Genomic DNA, 26,495 nt, shown 5'->3' with positions numbered 1-26,495 from the left:
CCAATCTGTACAATGGGTTTGAAGAGTGAGCCCTAGCCCTGACAATACAAATGGAAACTTAGTATGACTTATGAAACATTTTGGCTTTAGTTATGAATTGCTTTAACCAGACAATTAGCATAGCTATTGCTGTAACTCAACAACTGGCATAGTCGTGCAGCTTTGCAGGTAGTATCAGAATCGAATTAGAGGACACCCAGCTGGTACCTGCCACAGAACTGGTTGCTTGCTTGCTGGTGGGGGGCAAACCCTCACACATTTGGTCACAGAAGTTAGAAGTCGGCTTTCTGTGTTGATAATTGTGCTGTGGGAGCACAGGAAAACAAAGTTTATGTTTTTCCGCAGATGAATCTTCAGCTATCTGGCCTCCAGACCAGTGTGGAAATTTTTTATCAGGTCTTTGGAACCTAAAAGTTAATTTTAAAAAACAAGTTATTTTTAAAAATTTGCACTGAACTAACATTGAAGTACAATTTCTTTGATAGTTTTAGTTTTTTTCATTTCACTTATGTTAAAATTCAAAAGCTGGGTGGTTTTTATTTTTTCCATCTTCAGGTAGTTCCTAACTTACAAGTGGACTTATATCAACCAATATTTCAGACTGAAAATGATTTTTTTATCTTTAAAAAGATGACCTGTAAGGGGATCTTAACCCTTGATTTGGTGCTGTCAGCACCACACTCTCACAAGTGAGCCACCGGCCAGCCCTAGAAAATGATTTTTCTTTCTTGAAACACTGTTTATAAATTGTGGTTGGATTACCAGGCAAGCACATTAAAGTCTAAGTAACCAAATAGTTATGTGCGTTTTGTAATAAAAGTAGGAAAATGCATGAGTAACGCCTTTTCATTTAAATATAAAACATTTAAATATTTAACATTTAAGTATTTTAGATATGTTAACATGTTTTAAATTTATAAGTTATACCGTGGGTTCCTGATATTACAGAATTGAAGCAGTTCTCAACTGGGGTGATTTGGGCCCCTGTAAACTTCTTGCAATGTCTGGAGACATTTTGGTTGTCACTACTGGGGGGGAAAGGCTGGAAAGTGTGCTACTAGTACATCTAATGCGTAGTGACCAAGGATACTCCTAAACATCACACAGTTGACAACCCCACAACACATTATCTGGTCCCAAATATCAATAGTGCCAAGGTTGAGAAACTGAATTAGAGGTAGGCACTGATGTTGTAAGGGGAAAACACTAAACTCTTTCAAAAGACCTGGGAATATCATTTCCCCAGCATTAATGAAAAAATTATCCTTCCCTCCACTGAATGGTCTTAACACCCTTGTCAAAAAATCTATTGACCACATATGTTGAGTTTACTTCTGAGTTCTCAATTCTGTTCACCTCACTGTTTTGATTACTGTACTTTTGTAGTAAGTTCTGAAATTGGGAAGTGTACCTCCTCCAACTTTGTTCTTTTTCAAGACTGTTTTGGCTAGTTGAGGTCCCTTGAAATTCCATATGAATTTTAGAATTGGTTTTTCTGTTTTTGCAAAAAACACCACTGGGATTTTTAGAGGGACTGCACTGCATCTGTATCTCACTTTAATCTGTATCTCTCCTCTTAATATTGTCTTTCAATTCATGAACATGAAACGTCATTTTATTTACTCAGGTATTCTATAATTTCTCTCAGCATTATTTTGTAGTTTTCAGTGTCCAAGTATTTCACCACCTTGGTTAAATTGATTCCTAGGTATTATATTCCTTCAGATGCTACAGTAAATGGAATTGCTTTTTTAGTTTCTCTTAGGGTTTTTGTTCATTTGCCAGCATACAGAAACATAACCGATTTTTGTGTGCTGCTCTTGTACACTGCAACTTTGCTGAATTCGTTTATTAGCTCTAGTAGCTTTCTTGTGCAGTCTTTTGCATATATTTATTTTTAATGTGTGTGTATGCATGTCTCCCTCTGTCATCTGTCTCGCTAAGGTGAGAGATGAATGAGATCAAAGTTGTGGTCCATACACAAATGGGAAAATCAGGCAAGAGCTGATGTTGAAGTCCTAATCCTCAGTACCTCAGAATGTGACCTTATTTAGAGACAGAATCAGTGCAGATGTAATTAGTTAAGAAGAGGTCACCCTGGAGTAGGTTGGTATACTTAGTGTAGGAGGAAAATGCCATATGAAGAGACACAAGGAAAAAACAGCCATGTGACCACAGAAGCAGAAGACTGAAGTGATGTATCTACAAGCCAAGGAATGCCAAGAATTGCCAGCAAACAAGAGAAGCTAGAAAAGGCATGGAAGGAATTCTGCCTCAAGACTGTAACACAGAAATCCTGTCTGACTTTCTGCTTAGAGGCCTGTCCTACAAATTTCAGTCTCAAGATGCAACATCAACTCATCCCTGAGTTTCCAGGCTGCCAGTCTGCTTTACAGATTTTGGACTTACCAGCTCCCACAATCACGTGAGCCAATGCAATTCCTTTAAACAAATAATACTGGTTCTGTTTCTCTGGAGAATCCAGACTGAAAATTATAGGCATTTAAGAAAATAAGGGAAGAATCGATTTGGAGGTCACAAAAAAAACTGCCTACCTCATAATTGTACCCAAGATCTATAGTATACGTTTATATTTTTTAAAAATCTTACTGAATTAGTTTTTAAATTTTAGTACTTTCTACAGTCTCAGATGGAAAGAACTGTAACAATCTGTTTAAGGGAAACAGGATCGCTGATTGGGTAGTAGGATACTTATCTTGTAGAAGATTTCCAGGTAGGAAAACTAAAACAAAACAAAATATAAATTTGATGTGTTGTCTTTTTGCTTTCAAGTACATATTAAAAATTTTACCCAAATGTTAAATACCATAATATCTTTATCACTTATCCAAAACATACTGCGTATAATATTGTTTAAAGGTGTCCCAACACCTTTACGAAAAGTCAGATGACTCAGCTAAAGAATTAAAATGAGAAAGCATTTAAAAAAAAAAATCAATTATGAGTTCAGTTTTTTAATTTATCCATAAAAAGTTACTGGAAGTCTCTGGTTGTACCCACCATAACACAAAGTGTTTGGGGAAATGTGCCATGAGTTTACACTTCGTTTTTTGAGGGAAAATGTGTATCTCAAGTACCAAATGAACTGGATGGTCAACAGATGCTATGAGTTCAAGAAGGGAGAGAGACTTAGCCTGGAATGTTTTCTGAAGACAAACTATAAGAGGAAACTGAAGCAAGAGTGGAACTGAGGTAAGCACAGAGAATGCAGCCTTCCAGAAGACAAGAGAACAAAAGTATTGAGACCAAAATTCCCTAAAAAGAACTCAAGTGGGGAGCACTGAAAGGCACAGCTGGACTGTTTTTCAAAGAGCCCTGAATGCCAGGTTGAGACATCTCATCTGTGTGCCACAGGATGCAGGTGAACGGTTTTTTTTTTTTTTTTTGAGGAGGAGGAAGTTTACTACCATGTAAGGACCAAGCATTATAAAGGCAAGGTAGAGTGAGATATGGGGGGTGGGGGGAGCCTAGTTCCAAATGGCAATAACTGTTCTACACTCCAGGGGCTGGTTTTTAATTTAAAGGTTCATCCGAACACATTTTAAAACATCATTTTAAAATATAGCTACTCTAAAATTTGACAGGCTATACATATTTTTAGAGTGCCCCCAAACAAACTTTCATATTAAAAGTTAAAGCAAAAAAGGCAAAAGAACATTCAGGATCTTGAACTCTAGAAGAAAGCAATAAATAGAATACACCAAATTCATAAATCCTCTAAATACATTATGGCAAATCTCAAAACAAGGCAATAAACTATTAATTCCATTTTGCAGAGAAAGAAACTGAAGTTTGGGACAATCAAAGTCTCACAGTTAGTAAACAGAAATCAATGCTAATTCTATTAAACTTGACTATCTCCCCCCAAAATGAAAACACCTTGAAAAACTTCCATATCCAGAGGAATATAAAGTAAAAAGATAACACTCCAAGGGATTATCCCTTAAAGTATGACAAAATAGCACTTTACTAAAGCAATACAAAGTAACACTGGCAATCTGCTGTAACTAAAAGGCATAAATACTGGAGAAAATTGTTAAGTATTTTTTGAGAAAGACATTATTTAGAAAGGAATCAGCCAAAAATATATGAAATGGTCCTTACTCTCACGGTACCGTGGACTGCTCTTCACAGCTCTTAAAAATTGATTAATGCCTCCTCCCCACTCAACTGTGAGCATAAGGGAATGGATCACGTCAATGCCCATCTTTACTTATATTAAAAGTGATCTTTGAAGACTGATCTTTTTGGGGATATTCTACCACCTTTGGAATCACATAATCATGATTATGCAAGATTTAGGCCATAATACAGAAGAGCTTGGTCATAATTCTAAGAGCAACTGGAAGCCATTGAAGTATTTTTGACATGAGGCTGAGCTGATCATTTCTCAATTTCACAGAAAGATCTCTCTGCTGCATAGATAACAGACTGGAGGGGAGTAACAGACAAATGTAATAAATTACAGAATCCAAAGAAATTAAAATTTAAAATAAATAAGTAATATGGGAAAAAAATGTAAAAAAATTGAAGAATCCAGAAAAACAGTCATTTATTGCTTAATGACAGGAATACATTCTAAGAAATGCGTCATTGGGTGATTTCATTGTTGTGTGAACATCATGGAATGTACTTACATAAACCTAAGAGGATAGCCTACTATACACTAAGCTATACGGTATAGGCATTATACCCTAACAGGACCTCCACTGTATATGCAGACCCTCATTGATAGAAACATCATTGTTTATACAGTTCTGCAGCGCATGACTGTATATACAAAAATGTAATGTGAGACAAAATAGGTACGGGGTCTTAATATGAAAGTTCAGTCAGACTCCCAGAAGTTGCAAAGGAAACAAGAATAATTCTAACACAAAAATATCCACTAATAAACTAACCATTTATGAAATTGGTTCCCATCAATCAACTCTCCCAAGGTAGCATTAGCCTCTATATCGGCCCATTTCACCCTTGCACTGTCAAGTCTCCCAGGGATTGACAAAGCAACACAACACAAATCATCTACAAAGTGAAAGCAACAAACTTTCCAAAAAATGCAGGCCTTCGTGAAGTCACTGAAAATTGATGAAAACTGTTTCCAACCAATGGCAATGCCACTGGCAAAAATGAAGATTTGAGAGAGATACTAACTAGGAAAGAGCATGAGGGACCTCAAAAGGGTGATAAGCATGTTTTGTATCCTGACCTGGTTGGTGGCTACACAGGTTTGTATACACAGGTGTATATATATAGTAAAAATTCACCAAGCTGCAAGAATACTTATGATTTATGCATTTAGCTGTATGTAAATTATACCTCAAGAGAGTTTAAGAAAAGGGCACACAAGAAGTGTGTGAACTCCGAGAGCTACTGAGTCTGAGTGGAAATCCTACAGCCTATGTGAAGATGAAGCAAATACCAAAGACAGCAAAACATACCCAGGAGCCACTGAGTGTAGTGTGTGTGCAGCCTGCTCTGCATCTCAACTACCAATTCCAGGAAATAAATTTTCTTAACGTGTAAGCACTTTGTATGTTTGTTACTGGCAGCCGAAAGCATTTTAACAGATATAATCAGGTAATGATTGGAGCAAGCTTGGAGCTAACAAAGATAAGTTTACTGGGAGGTTAAAAGAAAATGATCTGAAAAATCAAAGTAAAGCCCCTAGGAAAAGTAATGAAGCCCTCAAATATTCTGACGAAAATGACTTTCTTTATGATCATACTGGAAAAGTACATCATAACATGAAGAATATATACTTTCGTGCTACCTTGCAATTGTCATAAAAATTACGCAAAAACACTTTTAAAGCAACCAACACTTGATTGATTGTTCTTCCATTCTAAGAATTTAACACATAGTTGCAACCATAACATGTTTTCATAATTTTGTTTCATTATTCAAGATTAAACCCAAATAGAGCCTTTTCTCCCCACCCCTGCTATGTACTATTATCTCTGAAATGTTCTAGGTCAATTCATTCTATATGCCCTTGTTCTTGTACCAATTATTTTCAGAAAATAAACACCGCTTATATGGTGAAATCACAAGGAAAAATAAATTATTCACTCACATCAACATTTAAAAAATTTAAGTACTTTTAGCCCTCAGTTCATAAAAGTTAACTATTACTGTATTACAGAAAGGCCCAAGAGCTTAATTGTTAAAACCGTGGGCTCTGGAACCAGACTGCCTGAGAATCTCAGTTCCACTGTTTACTAGCTGGGTGACCCCTAGCAAGTCAGTTAACTCTGTGCCTCAGTTTCCTCGTCTATAAAATGGGGATAACAACAGTTCCTACCTTATAAGTTGTTAGAGGAGTATTAAATGAGCTAATATGTAAATTTTCCAAACAGTAAGTGCTCAATAACTGTTAACTGTTGTGTTTTTTAAAACTAAGAAAACTGAGGAGTATAAATGCCAACACTAGAATTAAGTTACTTAGCAGAGGAAAAACCTTTTTAAAAACACATGCTTTATGCTTTAAATACATACATTTTAAATAAAATTAAGACAAAGAACAATAGGAACAGATGTACTTGTGATAAAACAAGCCAAAAGTATATTACATATGCTTTTACATATTATATATATATATTATTTTTACATATTAAAGAGTATGCATTAAATTTCTAAGCATACAAAAACTGTTTTAAATGTACCATGTCCAAACTATTAAACTAGAAACTAAAGTGTTGCCACACTTTTACTAAAGATGAAATAAAAACATGAATATATGGAAGACAAAAGAATGGAAAACTCAGTATTATCAAAGGGCCAATTCCCTCCCCTACCTATATTAGCCCATTAATTTAACACAATTCTTTTTTTTTTTTTTTTTTTTTTTTTGGTCTTTTTCGTGACCAGCACTCAGCCAGTGAGTGCACCAGCCATTCCTATATAAGATCCGAACCCGCGGTCGCCGCGCTCCCAGCAGCGCAATTCTAAGTAAACCCGAACGGGTTTGGGAACTGTAATTTTTATTTTTTATTTCATTTTTATTGCTTTTAATTCATAAAATGATTCTAAAACTAACCTGAGAGAATATATTAAACAGAATCAAGTTTTGAAGAAAATAAATAGTAACGTCCCTTATTAGATTTTAAAATATATAGTTAGAGTAAATAAAAGTGAGGTACTAGCATAGAATTAGATAATTGGTCCAAAAACAGAACCATTTGGTAATTCAGTATACAACGAATATGGCATTTCAAATCAGTGGAAAAGGATGAATATTCAACAAATGATGCTGACAAATCACTAAATATTTGACATTTAGTTAGATACTAACCTCCCATCTTACACCAAATTTCAGGTGGCCTAAATTTTTTTTCTTTCATTTTTTTGGTGGCCTAAATTTAAACATAAATGAAACCATAAAAGTTATAGAAGAAAATGTAGGTGAATATGTATACAACTTTAGGTTGGGGAAGGCATGACACCAAAGGCAGAAACTATAAAGGTAAAGACTGATGGATTTAACAAGAAATTTTAAAACTTCTATACCAAAACAAATAAAATTAAAAAACAAGTAACAAATTTAGAAGAACATGTAATAGATTTTGCCTCATGGCCTCTAATAAACCACACACCTCTTTACATGTCCTTGTGTCCTCTCCTTCCACACTACTCTGGGCTTGACCACGTGACTTGCTTTGGCCAAGGAGACATAAGCAACCAGGATGCAAGCAGAGGTTTGGTAAGAGCTGACATTCTGGGCATGCTCTCACAGAAGGCTACTATTGCTAAGTGAGGAGGTGCAAGGGGCAACACATAACATACACACCAGATGAACCCAGCCAAGTGAATGAAAACACATGAGGAGTGAGTCCAGATGAGACCAGCCAACCCATCCATGTTTTACTAGGCTGTGAGGTGGTTTGTAATCAAACCACCTGCAGTAAGTAACTGATATAATATATATGCACTATAAAGGAAGGATTAATATCCTTAAGATATTATAAATCATTACAAGAAAGACTATACAGCCCAAGGCACATGACCAGACAATTCAAACAAAAATAGAGATGTCCAATAAACACACGAAGAGATGTTCAAACCTACTAGTAATCAAAGAAATACAAATTCAAATAATGAGATAACACCTTTTGCCTATCAGACTGGCAAAGATTAAAATAGCTGATAATGCCCTGAGTTGGCCAGAATGTGGAGAAACTAGAACTCTCCTGTAGTGTTGCTAATTTGGTAATGTGTATCAAAAACCGACAAAATTTCCCTTAGTCTGGCAATTTTATTTATTATTCACTCAAATACTTATTGCACACTCACAGAGGCCTGTGCTAGGAACCAGGAATACAGAACCAGATCACACAAGACCTTAATAATTTTAGTTTTACTATTAATTTGGCTTTTATTCTAAGAATAAGATGCCATTAAAGGCTTTAGGAAAGGAATAATAGTATCTCATTTCCACTTGAAGACCATTCTGAGTGATGCATAGAAAATGGGGGAGACTGGAAGTGAAAAAACACTAATTGTTCAAGAAAGAGCTACAGTGGCCTGGACTTGAGCAGTGCTGGTGAGATGGACAGAAGCAGATGGAAGTAGACCTGGCAGGACACAGGCAGACTACATAGGAAAATGAAAGAGGGAAGTACTATTCCTTGATTTTATTTCCAGAAACTTATCCTAAAATATAATCAGATATGTGCAAAAAGAGGGCCGGCCCGTGGCTCACTCGGGAGGTGCTGATAGGGAGGTGCTGATAACACGAAGGCCCCGGGTTCGGATCCCATATACGGATGGCCGGTTCGCTCACTGGCTGAGCGTGGTGCTGACAACACCAAGTCAAGGGTTAAGATCCCCTTACCGGTCATCTTTTAAAAAAAAAAAAAAGATATGCGCAAAAAGATATATATCCAAAGATGTTTATGGCGGTGTTGTTTTACAATTACAAAATAGTTAAAAACAGTGAAACAAATCTAAAAGTCCACCCCTAAGAGATTAAACTAGTAGATAAGGTCATCCATCCAAAGCTATGAAATACTATGTATTCACTGAAAATTATCTAAATCTGTATTTAGTGACAAAAATTACATGGAAAGGGGTCAGCTACAAAATACACAATATAGTATAATTCCATTTTTAAATTACACAATCTCACTTTTATGTAAAACATACTCATACACACAAGCACATTTATGGCTGCATATGCATTTACAAAAAGTCTATAAAGCTATACGTCAAAATATTAGAATTCTAGATGGTTTGGATTTGAGTTTTTAACATCTGTAATACTTTCCGTACCTTCTAAAATCCGTGCAAAAATCTGTATTGCTTCATAAAGAAAGGAAAAAAGTAATTAAAAAAAAAAAAACACTGACCAGACATTTATTTGGACAACAGTAATTGGATCATTTTCTTTCTTTTTTTTTTTTTTTTGGCAGCTGGCTGGTACAGGCATTGAACCCTGGACCTTGGTGTTATCAGCACCATGCTCTAACCAACTGAGCTAACTGGCAGGCCCTTATTTTCTAAAAATACTGCAAATACAAAGATTAAGGAGACTATAATGAAAAAAAACTAAGTTTTAAATGAAAACTTAAGATTCACAAATCTTAAATTTTTAAAGATTGAACAGTCACAACTTTGCTTGCAATACCAGTCTAATAGGATTTGGAACAAAGTAGATACTCAAATAACCAATATTTAATGATTATAAAACCTGCAGAGAAAGATCCCTAATGAACAATATGGACTCCTCCCTTGAGATTTGACCGAAAAGAGCTATTCGTTTTACTTATGTTCTTGGGTTCTTTACAAAGTTTCTCCCCTACCAAGCTGACAAATATAACACAGCCACCAAAAATGACAAGAGATGAGGACCTCTAAAGCACAGTTAAAGGTAGTCATTCTGATTTCATTATCATCAGATGTACTGCTACCAACACCAGATGTTCTAGAAAGCCTTTACCACTAGAAAGTACTTAGTTCATTTAAAGATGTCATCATGACTACCTCATTCCCCAAAGACAAAACTCTTTGGTTTTCAAGACTATTATAAACAGACCCAGGAAAATCACCACCCAGATTAAAGTTTTCTGAATATTCCAACAAATTTGCTTCATCACATTTTATCAGTGACCTTAGTCATCCTTACTTACAACAGGGCTACAGAGAGATGGCTTCTACGTTAACATGAAGATATAGCTCCAAAACTTCTTGAGGCCTCTCAAAGGCACCACTATAAAGGTTTCTACTTCAGCAGTCCCACCTGTCTGGTTCCCTATAGAGAAAAGCCCAGTGGCTCTGTCTTGAATAAGTAAAAATAATAATCCAAGGATGGTGGGGAGGGTAACTGAGATATAAATCATATGCCATAAAATTCATCATTTTTGAAGGGTAAAATTCTGCCTGGTTAGCCCCATTGGTTAGAGTGTGGTGCTGAGAACACCAAGGTCTGGGGTTAGCTCCCTCCACCAGCCAGCTGCCAAAAACAGTAATTAAAAAATAAAGTGTGAAATTCAAGGGTTTTTAGTATAATCACAAGGTTGTGCAAACATCACCACTGTCTAATTCCAAAACATTTTCATCACCCAGAAAGAAAGCCCATACATAGCCTTAAAAGTAGTCACTTCCCATTCCTCCCTCACCCCTGGCAACTACCAATCTACTTTTTGTCTCTACGTATCTGCCTATTCTGGACATTTCACATAAAAGGAATCATACGATATATGGCCTTTTCTGTCTGGCTCCCTTCACTTAGAATAATGTACCATTCATGCTTCAGAGGTCCCCCTCAATCTCCTGTCCTTACATTCCTGCTGTGGCACGTATCATTACTTCATTCCTTTTGATGGTCACATGTCATACCATTTTATGGATATACCATATTTCCATTATCCATTCATCAGTTGAGGGACATTTGGGTTTCCACTTTTGGGCTACTATGAATAATGAATGCTGCTAATGAACATTTCTGTACAAATCTTTGTGTGGAAGTATGTTTTCATTTATCTTGTGTATATACCTAGGAGTGAAATTGCTGGGTCATATGATAACTCTATGTTTAACTTTCTGAGGAATTGCCAAATCGATTTCTAAACCAGCTGCACCATTTTACGTGGTTTTTCACATTCTTAACGTAAACTTAAGAGATGTCAGACTTTCACAGAAATAGGGGGTTTACTCTCATCAAGCCCATTTTGTATGACAAATGTTATACCGGGATTTTACTTAATATTCCCAACAACTCTGTAATGCAGAAATTATCTCCAATTTAGAGAAGAAATTGAAATCTCAAGAAAAGTTTGTAACCTACTCAAAAATCAATTAGTTAATAAACATCAAAACTAGAACTCAAACCCAAAGTTGACTTCGAAGCCTGTACTCTTTACCCCATACTGTGCAACCTCTGCATGTATAGAAGTACATTGCTTCATACCAAAAGGATTCTTTGGAAAAATTTCATGTTAATTAAATTTATAAGAATCTCTGTAAAACAGAAGCTTCCCATGTAAAGATATTTCTAGAAAATATAAGGTCTCTTGCATAAATCAACCCCCTGCCAATTATCTTCTTTAGTAAATGATTTCTACATTAAAATTACTGAAAACAAAACCTATCTATAATTCACTTAAGAATCATAGATTACCTTATTCCATCAAAGTTGTATTTACTAACAAAAAAAAAAAAAATGTAGATTATCTTCTGCTATGGACTGAATTATGCCCTGCCAAAATTTATATGTTGATACCCTAATCCCCAAGGTGACTGTACTTGGAGACAGAGCTTTTAGAAAGTAATAAAGGTTAAAGAGGTCATAAGGGAGGAGCCCTAATCCAACAGGACTGGTTGCCTAATAAGAAGTGAGAGAAATCCCATCCCCAGCTTCCCACTCCCACTCCCACCCCCATCCCGATCCCCCCCCGCCCCACTAAGTGAGGACATAAAGAAAAGGCAGTCTCTGGCAAGCCAGGAAGAGAGCCCTCACCAGAACCTGACCATGCTAGCAACTTGATCTTGGACTTCCAGCCTCCAGAACTGTGAGAAAATAAATTTCTGTTGTTTAAGACACCCACTCTGTGGTATTTTGTTATGGCAAGCCGAGCTGACTAATACATCTTCCTTCATGAATATCATGAACTATCCAATTATTAGTAATTCAAGCACTGATAAGAAAGCAAAGCAGGCATTAAATGGAGTAGAAAACAGCTAAACCAATAGAGATACACAAGCTTACTACTCAAAAATATTCATGAGTTCTTTGATCAAAGAAACAAACAGAATGATGGCCCTTCTTATTAGTTCAGGATATAATAATGCTGTCAAGAAAACATGGTATCCTCCAAATGGCTTTGGAGTTAAACAAACCTGAGTGTCTCTCTGGCCACCTATGAGCTTCCTGTAGGAGCAATAAACAAATTCTACACCTATTCTTGTGGTCAGGATGCTGGGTTTTGTTTATTTGTTAATTAAATAATTTTATTAACATTTAGTACCTGCCAAATACCATATTATACCTTACAGTAACCAATATAGCTTCTAGAAAATTACAGGTACTCCAAAAAAACAGTGACTGTTATTGTTAATGAATAGATTGTACAAAAGAAACACCACAAAGTCAAACACATATGTGGGCCCCCACCCACTGTTTGCCAAGTATTTTGCTGATACAGTGAATATAAAAATGCAGTCCCTGCCTTCAAGGAGCTTACAATGAAGAGGGACAAACAGATGCAGATAATTAAAAGACAGTGTAACAAACACAATAGCAAAAAATATGCAGAGTGCATAGGAACACACAGGAAAAGCTGCAGGAGGGGGAATAAAGTTAGGGATTACTTCGCAGAAAGTCTGACAAGGAATTTCCTTACGGCTTCTACTCTGAAAACTTCATAAGCCCTTAAAACATCCTCTGAGGCACGGTCTCAGTTCAGATCCTCTCTTTTAATTTGTACTTCTACTCAATCCCATCCATCAATTTCAAAAAAAAGGGAGAAAATAAAAAAGAGGAAAAGACAACTGTAGGTTGGCACAGGAAGGATTTAAGTATCCTGTTAGTCCCCCACAAAAGCTTAAAAATTGAAATCACATTTTTCCATATCTTACACTCATGATAAAGACTGTGTGTTTTACAAGTTATCAGCACCGCACTCTACCGAGTGAGCCACGGGCCGGCCTGTGTTTTACAAGTTATATATAACCCCTGTTTTAAGCTGTGTGTAGGATCAATAACCAAAGCTATCAATCCAGTATGTCATTTCTTCTATACCAGCCAAATGGTGCCTGCCTAGTTTATCTGCTTATTCCAACTGGGCTAACAAGGTATCCAAAACCTTGAATACTATATAAACTTTTGTAAATTTTCTCTACTAACCCACACTTATTCAAGATTTATTCACTTAATAAATAACTACAATACTGATATTCAAAAAAATGAAAATTTGGCTTCTGCTCCTAAAATAAACCTCTGTGGGAAAGTCACACATCCAACAGCTACAAGTATAAATGAAGAGTCATGGGAACAGAGAGACTACTATTTGTATCCTTTCATGGATATCTCGCTTCACACTGGACACAATAATCCTGTGAAATAATAGGATTATCTCTATTTTTTACTAGTTTGCTCCATTAATAGGTCAGCATATAAAACCTGGATCTTCTGACCCTTAATTGTACCACACTCTAAAATGTATGTTAAAATTTATCAATATCATAAATGAACAAAATCACAAGAAGTACTTCAAAGACCCTAAATACACACAGGAAGGAAACCTCGAGAACAGTTTCCTCACCTATGAAATAAGTTTGGACTAGATCACAAATGGTTAAATAAGTAGCACTCCAGGAATCACTCAATGCCACTATCTAGGACCAACCAAACATTACAAATGAATCATGGCACTCTTTCTCACCAAGCCCAGAAATGTATCAATGGCCTTATCAACATAGCAGCCACTACCAATTTTAGCACAGAAGCAAAATGTAACCTAGTTGACATCCTTTTTTTTTTTTTTTTTTTTTTTTTTTTTGTCGTTTTTTCGTGACCGGCACTCAGCCAGTGAGCGCACCCGTCATTCCTATATAGGATCCGAACCCGCGGCGGGAGCGTCGCCCTCTACCGAGTGCGCCACGGGCTCGGCCCTCTAGTTGACATCCTTGAACTAAACATAAGGTCCAGGGAAGAAGCAAACTGCCCAAAAGTTTTACCCAACTACTCTGAAATAAAACTAGGTCTCTAAACAAGAGGAGTATAATACTTCTATAACACCTACAAAATATACAAATCACCTTCTCTTCCATTACCACGTGATCCTCACTACCCAAAAAATAATTATCCTGATTTTTACATATTTGCTTTAAAATACAGTACATCAGTGAAATAATGTGAGTAGCACAAGGTCACCCAGCTAGTAAGTGGCTTAGCCAAATCTTCACAACCCTATTACACCTTCCTATATGAGAAAGTCACATGGAAGTCTGGACTATTCAATATGGACCCAATAATGTCAATACAAAACCTTCTCAGCTCTTCCCAGCCATGAGGCTACAGGTAACTATTTTAGATCAGACAAGATTCTCTTTCTGCTAAAAAAAAAAAAAAACTTCAGTAACTAAACAACTAATTTTAAAAATACAATCATTAAAGGCATACACTATATTAAGTGTGTGTATGGATGTGTCAATCACAAAGCATCTTATACTTCCAAAACTTTACATAAATTAGAAATAAGAATAAAACCAAAAAGTCAGATGAGACACTAAAAGTACCTTTTTTTTGTCTCCTTCCACAGTCCTGTATAAGTAATATTCTTTTTCTATTTTTTTAATCCTTATCTTTAAACACAATATTAAATAAAAATATATACAGCATTTTACATGTGTGGAATGTCTTATGACTGTTTTTCAAGACGTTAAGTATCATTCGGTTCCCTCCTGTGTAAGATTCCATTATATCAAAGTGAGCCTGCTATTCCTAAAATTAAGGTCATCTGAGAGATCTCATAATAAATACTTACACCATAACATATCATCATACCCTCTTTTCAGAATTCCGACCAATTTAATATGAAATTCTTGCCCAAGCATTTCTATTTCTAGACAGCCTTTGAAACATCAGAACTACCCCTTAATATTAACTAAAAAAAACTTGACTTAAAAGGTTAACATTTAAGTCTTAAGGTACTGGAAAGCATCATAGACTAAGCCAATATTAATACAACCTGAAAAGCCCTTTCTTAAGCACCAAAATATTTCAGACTTTTGCAAGCAGCAAAAAGCTTTTACCTCCATACCAGACCATCCTACTTTTTACAGGTATCTAAGAAATGTGCCTGCCCAAGCTGCACAAACCACCTACCAAATAATCCAATGCCTTCCAAAGTGAAAAGCCGATCCTCTTTTCTACTCTTAAATTATTCAAAATTAGCCTATAAAGAATTACTGTAGACTGCTTAAACTTTTCAGACCTGTGTACCATGTTCCATATTTACCCTACTGTAAAACATCAGTGATTCCTATCTAAACTTAATAAGAAATAGAGCAAAAAGAGAACTTTTAAAAAGTTACTTTTGGGCCCGCCCGTGGCTCACTCGGGAGAGTGTGGTGCTGATAACACCAAGGCCACGGGTTCGGATCCCATATAGGGATGGCCGGTTAGCTCACTGAGAGCGTGGTGCTGACAACACCAAGTCAAGGGTTAAGATCCCCTTACCGGTCATCTTTTAAAAAAAAAAAAAAAAAAAAAAAGTTACTTTTTATTAGAAAAAGAACTTTAAAGTGAATACATAATTTACCTGTAACAGACTGACAACTATACATGATAGTGATAAAACTACTAAATACCCAAATCTTTTAATTTTTTTTTTTTTTGGTTCACAGCCTCTGAATTAGACAACTTTACAGTCGTTTTAATTTTAAGATAATCCACTTTCACTGTTTTACATTTCTCAATTTTAACATAAACTCACTCAAAATTTGAAGAAACTGATTAGTTCTGATCTGCAAGACCCCTACCGCATTAAATCTCTAAAGCAGATATCAACAGTATATAGTATTACAAGACACAATATTACATATATTCGATTATAGTTCCTGAGTTTTCAAGGACATCAGTAACTTGATTTTTTTTTTTTTTTTTTAAAGATGACCGGTAAGGGGATCTTAACCCTTGACTTGGTGTTGTCAGCACCACACTCAGCCAGTGAGCGAACCGGCCATCCATATATGGGATCCGAACCCGGGGCCTTGGTGTTATCAGCACCGCACTCTCCCGAGTGAGCCACGGGCCGGCCCAGTAACTTGATTTTAAAAACGGACAAACCAAGCTTACACATGACTGAAGTTTTTCAAGCTGTATTTTACAAAGATTAATTATGGTTTTTGGTTTGTATGCCATAATTACTTTTTAAACTGATTCATTACATTTGAAAATAACTTGTCTGAAATAACCAAGGAAAAGAGGTCAGTCCCTTAGAGACTCAGGATTAAACACATTTTTTAAGGCCAGTATAAATAAAGGTCTGTAACTTGGAATCAAAGAAAAAAAGTTTAAATTCAAAGTAAGCTTAAGTGAAAATACAACACAGAGATATCAAAAAAATGTAAAAAAAAAAGCAAAATGAGAACATATTCATCCTTAACAAAAAAAAAAAAAGAAAACTAAAGTTTAAAATGGAAACTACTTAAATTGAGAAAGAATTCCAATGACATGACATTTTCATGCCAAAGGGACAGAATTTATAGATTATATCATTCAAATCTCATTGTATTACATTATAAAGGTCTTGGCGATGGTTGGCCATTAATCTTTAACACAAAGGAGATTCAAATCCAAATGAACTGTAAGACTATCTCTTCCAGGAGAAAGAAATGGAGTAATTTACTTTATCCACAATTGTTTAACCAAAAAGGAAGGCCTTTAAGGATGATAACGCAGAATGGATCAACCTTCAGTTTACCAAGTCCCATTTCTCACGAAGTCCTGCACCAATCCGAAAAGACCAAGGTTATGGACACAAAACAGGCTTAGGGAAGACTGGGGGGGGGGGGGGGAATCTCCAATGAATGACACAACACATCCTGGTTTTTCTCTCCTACACAATTGGAGAAACAAAAAAGAAAAATATTCACAGCATATGTTTTGTCGTATCAATTAAAAAAAAATACTTCACGCCAGTACGTTCAATTCTATCCTTTGGGGCTGAAAAACATAATTGGGCTTCTGTTTTACTGATGACAGAGGAAAGGGAAAAAGCCGCTGCTGCAATGCAACACAGGCTGGTACAGAGGAAGGAGAGCAAAGGGTTTTCCAAACAAACCCCCCGTCCCCGCTTGCACACCCCAAACAACTTACTGATCCCAGCCTCGCCTGCCCGCCCCAATGGAGACCCAAGAAATTCCTTCCCTTCCCCCCCCCGCCGTGAAATGTCACCTTTCACAGCACCTTCACCGACCCCTACCCGAGACACTTGATTTCCCGCAGAGATTTCAGACCTTTCAAACTTTTCTACCTTTTTAAATGAAACACGAGAGTTGTGCACGAAAAGCGCATGAAATTTGTACGTCTACACGGAAAAATACCTGTTTCCCAGCAACACGAACGCTTCCGATTGTCGAACCCCTCCCCACCTCCCGGGGTTGCTCCTGCCAGGGCTGGGGGGCGCGGGGGGGAGCCCGGCGCCCATTAAATTTGGGAAGGGACATCCTGGGAGAGAGAAGAGCATCTGGGGGAAAACGGGGGGACAGCGGGGCGAGACCCCCCCCAACCACCGTCAGAAGCGCCGGCGAGGGTGACAAGAAAGCAAGCGAGATGAGAAGGGACAAAAGGGGGACAGGGGAGGAAGACGCCGGAGACCGGGGCGACGCGCGGGGCCGGGAGAGGGAAGGCGGGTTCCGGGGACAGCGGGGGTCGCGGCTCCCGCGGCACAATGGCCGGCCCGGCCCCCGCCCGAGCGCCCCTCACCTCATGGTGCCGGCCGCGCCGAGGCTTCCCCGGCAGCCGGAGACGCCGAGCCCTCCTGGGGTCTTCTCTCCTCAGGGGCGGGGCCGCAGCTCGGAGACGGGCGACAAGTGTCCGGCTCCTCCTTCGGCGGCCGGGCGGCTACACCATCTCCCCTCACAAAGCCGAGGCGCCGGCCCGGCGTGTGAGGAAAGAGGGCGACGGGAAGGCTGGGGAGGGGGCGGAGAGGCCGAGGCGCGGAGCGGGTTCCCCGGCGGCCGCCGCCGCCTTCCTCCTCCTCCTCCTTTTCTTTTTCCGCCTCCTCCCGGAGCTTCCTCGGCCGCCCTCCGAGGGGTGCCCGCCCGGGGCCCGCGCCCGCCGCGCCCGCCGCCCAGGCCGTGTGCAAGCGGCAGCTGCTGCAGCCGCGGATGAGCGTCTGGACGGCCGCGAGGGGCCCGGGAGGAGGCGGGGCGCGCGGCGGAGGAGCACGCAGGCGCCGCCTCCTCCCTCCCGCCCTCCCCGGGGGCGCGGGGGGAGGGGAGCGGGGCCGGGCGCGCACCCCCCACCTCCCCCGGCGGCGCGCGCGGGCGGCCGGGCCTCCTCCGGACTGCGGAGAGCGGGGTGGGCGGCGGCGGCGGCGGCCGAGCGGAGGTTCTTTGTGGCGTCCCCGCCCCGCCCGCCGTGCGGCGCCCGGGGTTGTCCTTGGCCCTGGGCCCCCTCCCGTCGCCTCCCGCTCCCCTGAGGCTGGGGGGGGGAGCTCCCGGGCCTGCCCTGCGGCCGGGGTCTCGAGAGCGAGGCGCCCAGACCTCCCCGGCGGGGGGACTCGCGCGGGGCCGGGCCTCGGCTCGCGCTGCTGCCCGCTCGGGACCCTCCGGGGCCCGGAGGAGGGGACGGGGCATGGGAAACTACGGTTGTCATTGTTCGCCGCGCTCCGGGGCTTCGCCCGGAGTCCCAGCGTGCGGTCCAGGCTGACGGAGGTGACACGCACCCTCGGGACGGGGATGACTTCATCCCCAGACGAAGCCAGCCGGCTGGCGGGGACACGCGGTCGCCGGGGGACGCACGCGGAACCGTGTGCGGCCGCGAGCGTGGAAGAGGAGAGAAAAGCAGCCGGGGACCCGCTTTCTGTCGTCACTCGCGAAAAGGGAATCCCGGGCGGGGGGCGGGGAGGGGTGGGAGCGAATGCTCGTTTGAAACGTTCCGTCCTGCACATGGTCTGGAAATTACCTCCTTTAAGGGGTGGATGTAAGAGACGCGTAAGGGAAACTCAAAGTCAACTGCGGGGGGAAGGAGGAGGATCCCAGGAAGCCAGAATTGATCCTTGGGGGAGTTTTTCGGTATCCAAAAGCAAATGCAATAAAATGTTAAACGGGACTTGTCGCAGCCCCTGTGTAGTCCCCAGGAGGAGGATGCATTGTCTATAGAAAAGGTGGCTGGAATGGGAAAGGTGTGTGGCCACAGGATTCCTAGGACTGAAGGATCTGATCCAAAATGGAGGATCTACCATGACTCCGGGGATCCATTCAAAAGTTTTGGTGCTTTGTTTTAAGATGCGGGTACAATTGAAATGATGGTTACGAAGGTTAGAAAAATGTACACTTCCCAATGAAAAGTGAACTGTTATAGTCATCCTTGAGCAATGCCTGACTTGTCTGTGAGAAAACTGTGCAGCCCAGTTTTAGCTATAAAAAGCTTCCTGGTTTCAGAGCTCAATACCGAGTTATTTTCTTTCTGGAACCTGCAGCCTCAGACCAACAGCTCTGTAGAAGCAGTGACTTGGAGCTATGGCACAGGACCAGGGTGGCCTCAGGTAGTAAAAACACGGTGCCTCTGCCTTAAACGTGGTGTACTTGCAGAACGCTAATTTCCACCCACATGTCTAATTAGAGCTTACCATCACAAAGAGCATTTTATTTAAGGATCTCCAAGCACTGGAGAGAAAACACCCTTGCCGGTCAAATGTCCTTGTTGCCACATTACAAGTAGAGACAGGGAAATATAGAGGTCAAGTAACTGGATGAGTTAGTGAAATAGGCATGATTAAAAATCATAGCTATTATGGGGTGCATCGTCTTAACATACTTGCACCTCATGGTTCAGATCCCCTTACCAGCCAGCCACCAAAAACAAAAAATGTTAAAATACTTGCACCTGAAGTATTACTCTCCAGATTAACCAAAGAACATTTGCTGTGGTGGCTTTTTTCTTGGAAAAAGTATTAAGTCATATTGAACCATCTTAGAAAAGTATTAATAAGACATATTCAACCACAATGAAGTCACACCAGTTTGCCTCAGTCCATTCATAGCAATACAGTAAATCCAACAGAGCTTATGTTTCAGGGAAAACTCTTACAAAGGGCCAGAAGGGGTGGAGATACTGCTGTAATGACTCAAACTACCTCTTGCCAGAGACAAGAAACAAGGATAAAAATTCCTTAGAGATGACTCCATAACCTACTTCTCATTTGTGAAAGTTCATCCATCCTGCGCTAAATAAGTGGTCTATCACATCATCTTTATCCTAACAACAAATGTTCCAATGGTATGGGCACCAAATTAAGCAATCCAAATGGAAAATGCTGTTCTTATTTTCTATGTTTATTAAAAATGTACCAGCCAAGAATTTTGGCTGCCTACAACCATTTCCATCCTTTTGGATGGCAGCCTGCCACCTCACAAGTTGGTCATACCACTGCATTTGGATTTAGATACTGCCATGGGTGGCCTGACCGCCAAAGGTCATTCTGTGGAAGGGCAATTTGTTGGGTGTGACAAAATGTTATTGCTTCTTGTTCATATTTGGTTTAACGTTCAAAGAGGGCAAAAGGAAAACTTGAGCTAGGAAATCACAGACTAATTCTGGTCACAAAAGAAACTTTGTGGAATGTGTTACCATATAGAATAAAAGAATTTTAGGGATGGAAGGAATCTTAAGTCCTACCCACGCATTTTTCAAAAAAGGAATGTGAGGCCCAGAGAGGTTAAGTAAGTTGAGCACAGCCATACAGCCTATTTACGGTAGAACTGGATCTTAAACCCAAGATCTCCAAGTCTTGGGTCATTGCTCTTTCTGCCGTATAGTACCTTCCAACGGCATAAGTGAGAGTGAATTAATGCAGTAAAAATTAAAGCTGATTCTGTTCTCATAAACCCTGCTTAAAAATTAGATGAGGACATGTGGTTGGGCTGAATAGTGAAAATCATTTGAATTCTCTCATAAGGGTTGCCCAGCCCGAAGCCCAATGCCCAGCCTATCACGTAGGCATCTGTATATTTGAAAGGTGAATGAATGAATGAATGAATGAATGGTGAATGACTGCTCTAATTTAAGATAAAAAGGAAACTATTCATCAAAGGAAACAAGCTCTCTTCTTAACACCAAGTATATGGACCTTGGCTTTCCCTCACAGAACTTTTCACCCCATCTTCATAGCCCAGTGGGAGGCCTGCTCCAAGCCCTAGGTGTTTACAGCCATCACAAATTGGTCTACGTGTCTCTTAGCAGTGTGCACTCAGACGGAAGATAAAGCAAAACACACTTCTGTTGAAGATGGTTTTGCTGCAGGAGTGTTGTCAGTCTGGCTCTGAGGGTTCTCTTGGAACATGCCGTGTTTAAATTCATCTGATAGCATCAGTGTAGGCTTATCCTCCATTTATGGGCATGAGGAGGATGTATGACTAATGCTACTCAGCAGTCAGGAAATCAATGCTAAGGACTGTAGGCACAGTCTCCTCCACCACCCCAAAAAAGGCTCTCCCTTGAAAAATTAGGAGTTACTTGGGGATGGGTGAAGAAGAAAAAGTTTGGAGTGAATTTGATTGTACGCCTTCTTACTTGTATATAACAATATTGTGTTTTCTTTTTAGTTCACAGTGTGATTTTTGTCTCCTCAAAAATGGAAAAAAAATATAACGTAGAACATGATATTCCAGTAGGATTCAAGATATTTTTATTACTCATCTTTCAACTTCAGCTGCCCGTATATAATCTCGGCACTACAATATTATCAGGAGACACAGATATTAGAGGAAACTACTTGCCTCTCTGCCATTTGCATTTTTCTTCCATTTGTCATTTTTTTCTCCTTTCCAAATTAGGATTTATTCAGTTAATTTCATTTCCTCTTTCCCCAGAGTCTCTTTCTTTTCTGAGCTGTACAGTGTTTAGAGTTGGTAGAAAATTCCCATAGCCTGATTGGTATTAGAATAACATTAGTCGGTAGAGGCCGTATTCTATAAAATGCATTATTTCCAGAAAGTTCAGCCATGGCTGCCATTTAAATATGGCAGGTGGGCTCCATTTCTTGATAACAATCAAATCATGGGCTGAAAAGAAGTATCAACATAATCTAATTCTGAACTCTTATCTCTTATTTTATAAAATCTTTCTTCTTGGGAAGAAAAAAGAGTGGTTCCTTCTTTCTTGCATTGAATTGATTTGTCCCTTTTACTGTAATCAAACTCGAGAATACCGATCAACTTTCACAGACATCGTGATCAGGTGACAACTGACCTTGCAGTATTTTCTCAAAAGAAATGAGAAGAAAAATTAATAGAAGACTATTTTCTGGCTAATCACAGTAGAGAAGAAAAACACCACCACTAGGACATATCCTGAACAAGCTGCCTCAAATTAATTCACACTGCTTAACATCGCCTCTTTTGTAGCTTTTATCTCATCTTTCAGGTAAGTTTCAAAGCTCATTAAAAATCCCAATTATCTTTTTCTTTGAAACTGTTGCTAAGCATGGTGACCTGGCGAAATTCTAGCTTGAGAGATTATCTTCACATCTTCATTTTCTTGGTTTTAATGTCAAAATTCAATCTCTAATCAAGTCTTCCTAAAGTCGAAAGAAGAACAGAAAATAATCAGAAATATAATTTCATTATGTGTCGTTAGTTATAATACTTTCATTTGACCAAAATTCTAATACCTTTAACTCATTTATCATTAGGACCAGGTTATGATGAAGCAAAATGGTGATAATGTACTCACTTTGTGTATGAAGATGTTGAATCCTTTGATCAAAATAGCCAGTGGCTGGGGCTGGCCCGTGGCTCACTTGGGAGAGTGTGGTGCTGATAACACCAAGGCCACGGGTTCGGATCCCATATAGGGATGGCCGGTTAGCTCACTGGGTGAGCGTGGTGCTGACAACACCAAGCCAAGGGTTAAGATCCCCTTACCGGTCATCTTTTAAATAAATAAATAAATAAATAAAAATAGCCAGTGGCTGAATACTGTATTTGTTAGTAAATGAGTTGAACTACAAATCAAAAATTACAGCCATTGAGCCAGTCCTGTGCACCAGAGGACCAAATTAGGTCCTACTTCACTTTAACTTCTTCTGTTTAAAAAAAGAAAGAAAAGCCTCAACCACTTAGGAAATGGAACTGGCACAGTTAAAAACAAAACAAATCACTCTCAGTCACTTAACTCTCCATTCTGCCACAAGAAACTTGAGCAATAACCTATCTGGTAAATCATAACATTCCTATCTCCCAAGCTGTAAATAAACGCTTCCCTTCTGCAGAGATCTGATCCCTAGTGCCTAGGGTTGTGCTTTGTGCAATATAGGAATGCAATAAATGAGTTTAATGAGTCTCCAAATTAATGTTGGAACTGTGTATCCAGAATAATAACGCTACTGAGAAGTAACCAATGGAGATTCATTCGTTTACCACTTCAACTTAGATATCCCAAGCATACAACTATCAGAGGATTATAGGGTTTATAAGCGTAGCGTTTCTTAAACCAACTCAGTGACCCAAAAACTCATATAAAATGCTAATGTTTTTTGTTGAATACAAGGTGATAAAATGAGGCCAAGCCTGTGTGTGTGTTTTGGTTTTCTGTATTTTTGTTCTTGTGCATTTTTTTTTTTTTTTTTTACAAATAACTGCATTTATTTTATTTAATGTATACAGTTTAATGAGCTTGGACATATGCATACACCTCTGAGCCCATGTGTGTTTTTGAAGGTGTTTTGAGTAGTGTCTACAGTCTCTTTATTAATATCTAATTAGTATCAGAGAGACTAGCCAGGGAATATTGTAGCCCCAGAGTGTCCCCATGCTATCTTTAGCTTTGATTGTTTGCAAAACAACTGGCATAAAAGTCTTAGTCTAGGAAGAAGTTTTCCAAAATCTTTGAAAAGAACTCATCTATTTCTTAATTTATATTCTCGTGAAAGACTTTTTTAGGGCTTAAATATTCATTGAAAATTTATCATTGATGCATACAGTTCCAGTATTTCAGGGAAAGGCCCTGAATAGAACCCTACTATCCTAGCTTCCCATTCAGGTTTTCTTCTCTAACTCAGGTGGCATTTTATATCTGTCAAGTATCTCAGAATTAGTTTTTCTTTAAATAGCTCCTGTTTTGTGTGTTTTTTGTAGTGTTGTCTTCACTGAGCATCTCATTGTACTTGATTTTATTCAGTGTCTCTCACTTGCAAATAATATTTTGCTTTTAAAGTTCACAGTCTGGTCTTTTCCTTCTTATTTTTCACTTTATTTTCTCTCCTACTACTAATGAGATGGTGATTCTTGGTTTGCTTTATTTGAGTTATTTATATCTTAAGGCCTCTGTTTAATATCAAGTCTGGCTTGGCATTCTTTTTCTACTGAATGATGCCCAAATTAAGTTAAGAAGCAATTCCTCAGAAGCTGGCCTGTGAGTCTTCATGTTCTTCTGGTATCCCAAGCACCGGACAGTCTGTTTAATTTTGAAAGTTGATGTAACTAGGCTAAATTCATAGTTAGTGTCATGTTTGACTCAATAGATGCTTTCCAGAGTCACTCTGTTTCTAAGACTAGATAGGGAGATAAAGAGCAGGGAAGGAAGAATTCAAGCAGTCAAGAATTCAAGAATTCAAGGTAGTGATTATAAAAACATAAAAGTTGTTAACATGGGGCAATTTGATCCCTTGGTTAAGTCCTACTCATCTGACATCAACTTATATAATAGAAAGTGTTTGACTGTCTCCTAATGATGTGGTTCCGAGCAAGAGGACAGTCAATGCAATATAGTAACAAGGGGCTCTAATGCTAAATCTAACTTAACTACTCCCACCGTTACCATTACCCCCATCAAAGAAAAGGAGCTTTTCTCCTTTGACATTCTATCTGGGTCTTTTTGTTAGGACTCAGGTTGCAAGCGACTGAAACTCAATTTCAAAGTAGCTTAATGTTACTGTGGATTTTGAGTATGCTCTCCAGGCTAGCCACATCCAGGGGCTCCAATAACATCACCATCTCTATCTCTTACCTCTGCTTATCTTTGCCTTTCTTTGTGTTTTGACCTACTGTCTCCTACTATACCTAGTCCCAACTTCACATTCTACCAACACTGTGATCCCAAAGCTGTATCATCTGTCCAACTGGTAAGGACTCTGATCGGCCCAGCTTGAGTTCCATGGCCATCTTGAACTTGTTACTATGGCCAGGGTGAAGAGGTTCTCTAATTTGCAAGGACTAAGCCGTGAGCCCACCCTGTGGTCAGGAGAACAGCTCTATTGTTGGAGGGGGTGGGGCACAAAATAATGTACTGGGCAACCAAGTCCAAAACGACTCACGGAACCTCCAGTTAGGGCGGATTTAAATAAACAAGGACAAAATTCTCGAATAAGGTAGGAGGAGTGGGTAAGGGAATGATTTTTTCTTCAGTGGTACAAGTCAGTTTACAATCAACAGAAAGCAGAAACCTCTGAGGGTAATGTTTCTACAGGCACATATACAGACGGTCCCCAACTTACCAATGGTTCAACCTGTGTTTTTTTGACCTTACAATGGTGTAAAAGCAATACACGTTCAGTAAAAACCATACTTCGAGCACCCATACAACCATTCTCTTTTTCACCTTCAGTGCAGTATTCAATACATTACATGAGATATTTGACACTGGATTATAAAATAGGCTTTGTGTTGGATGATTTTGTCCAACTGTAGGCTACTGTAAAGTGTTCTGAGCCCAATTAAGATAGGCTAAGCTAAGCTGTGATGTTCTGTAGGTTAGGTGTATTACATGCATTTTTGACGTACGAGCTTTTCAACTTATGATGGGATTACCTGGACATAACCCTGTCGTAAATTAAGGAGCATTTGTATAGCCATAGGCGCTTCCACAGATGGCCTGGGCTGCTACCAAGTTGAGCTTGTGCCAGCAGCCTGCTTTCCTCAACAGGATGATAGACCAGGGGACTGCAGTCCTACAAAACCCCTGCATCTCCCTCCCTTTTCTTCTTCTCCATAACCCTCCCTCCTTCCCAACTGTGGCAGATTTTTTACAAAAATGGTTATAAGAGTTACCCTCTCAATATCCATGCCTTTGGTTGGACTCTCCCACTCTGACTCTGAAGTTAGCTTCATGACTTGTTTTGGCCAATGGTCTTGTAAAGGGCTTTGCTTTGGGGCCTGCCCTTTCTCACTGCTCTTTGGGAAACTGAGATGCCCTTGTGAAGAAGCCTGGGCTGGTTTACTAAAGAATGAGAAACCTCATGGAGTAGAAGAGGGCTCTTCAAGCTGAGGTTGCTGACCAATAGCCTGCCAACCCACAGATTGTCAAT

At 39.5% G+C, this 26,495-nt stretch overlaps 1 protein-coding gene across 4 annotated transcripts in view; it reads right to left on the bottom strand.

The window, feature by feature from the left end:
* The window catches only part of ENAH (ENAH actin regulator), a 147,510-nt gene extending 129,034 nt beyond the window's left edge, over positions 1-18,476 (bottom strand). The window contains exon 1 of one of the 4 annotated variants that reach the window (XM_063082871.1): positions 17,951-18,476. In XM_063082871.1, coding sequence (XP_062938941.1) covers positions 17,951-17,955 — 5 coding nt within the window. In that variant the 5' untranslated portion in view covers positions 17,956-18,476. The remainder of the gene's footprint in view (positions 1-17,950) is intronic. The other 3 variants (XM_063082870.1, XM_063082873.1, XM_063082872.1) reach the window with 3 other exon arrangements.
* Between the last annotated feature and the right edge of the window lie 8,019 nt (positions 18,477-26,495).

Source organism: Cynocephalus volans, chromosome 18 (genome assembly GCF_027409185.1).
Source record: "Cynocephalus volans isolate mCynVol1 chromosome 18, mCynVol1.pri, whole genome shotgun sequence".
In the NCBI taxonomy this organism is placed as follows: Eukaryota; Metazoa; Chordata; class Mammalia; order Dermoptera; family Cynocephalidae; genus Cynocephalus; species Cynocephalus volans.
Note: the sequence above shows the minus strand (reverse complement) of the source record. Positions and strands in the feature narration are given on the sequence as shown.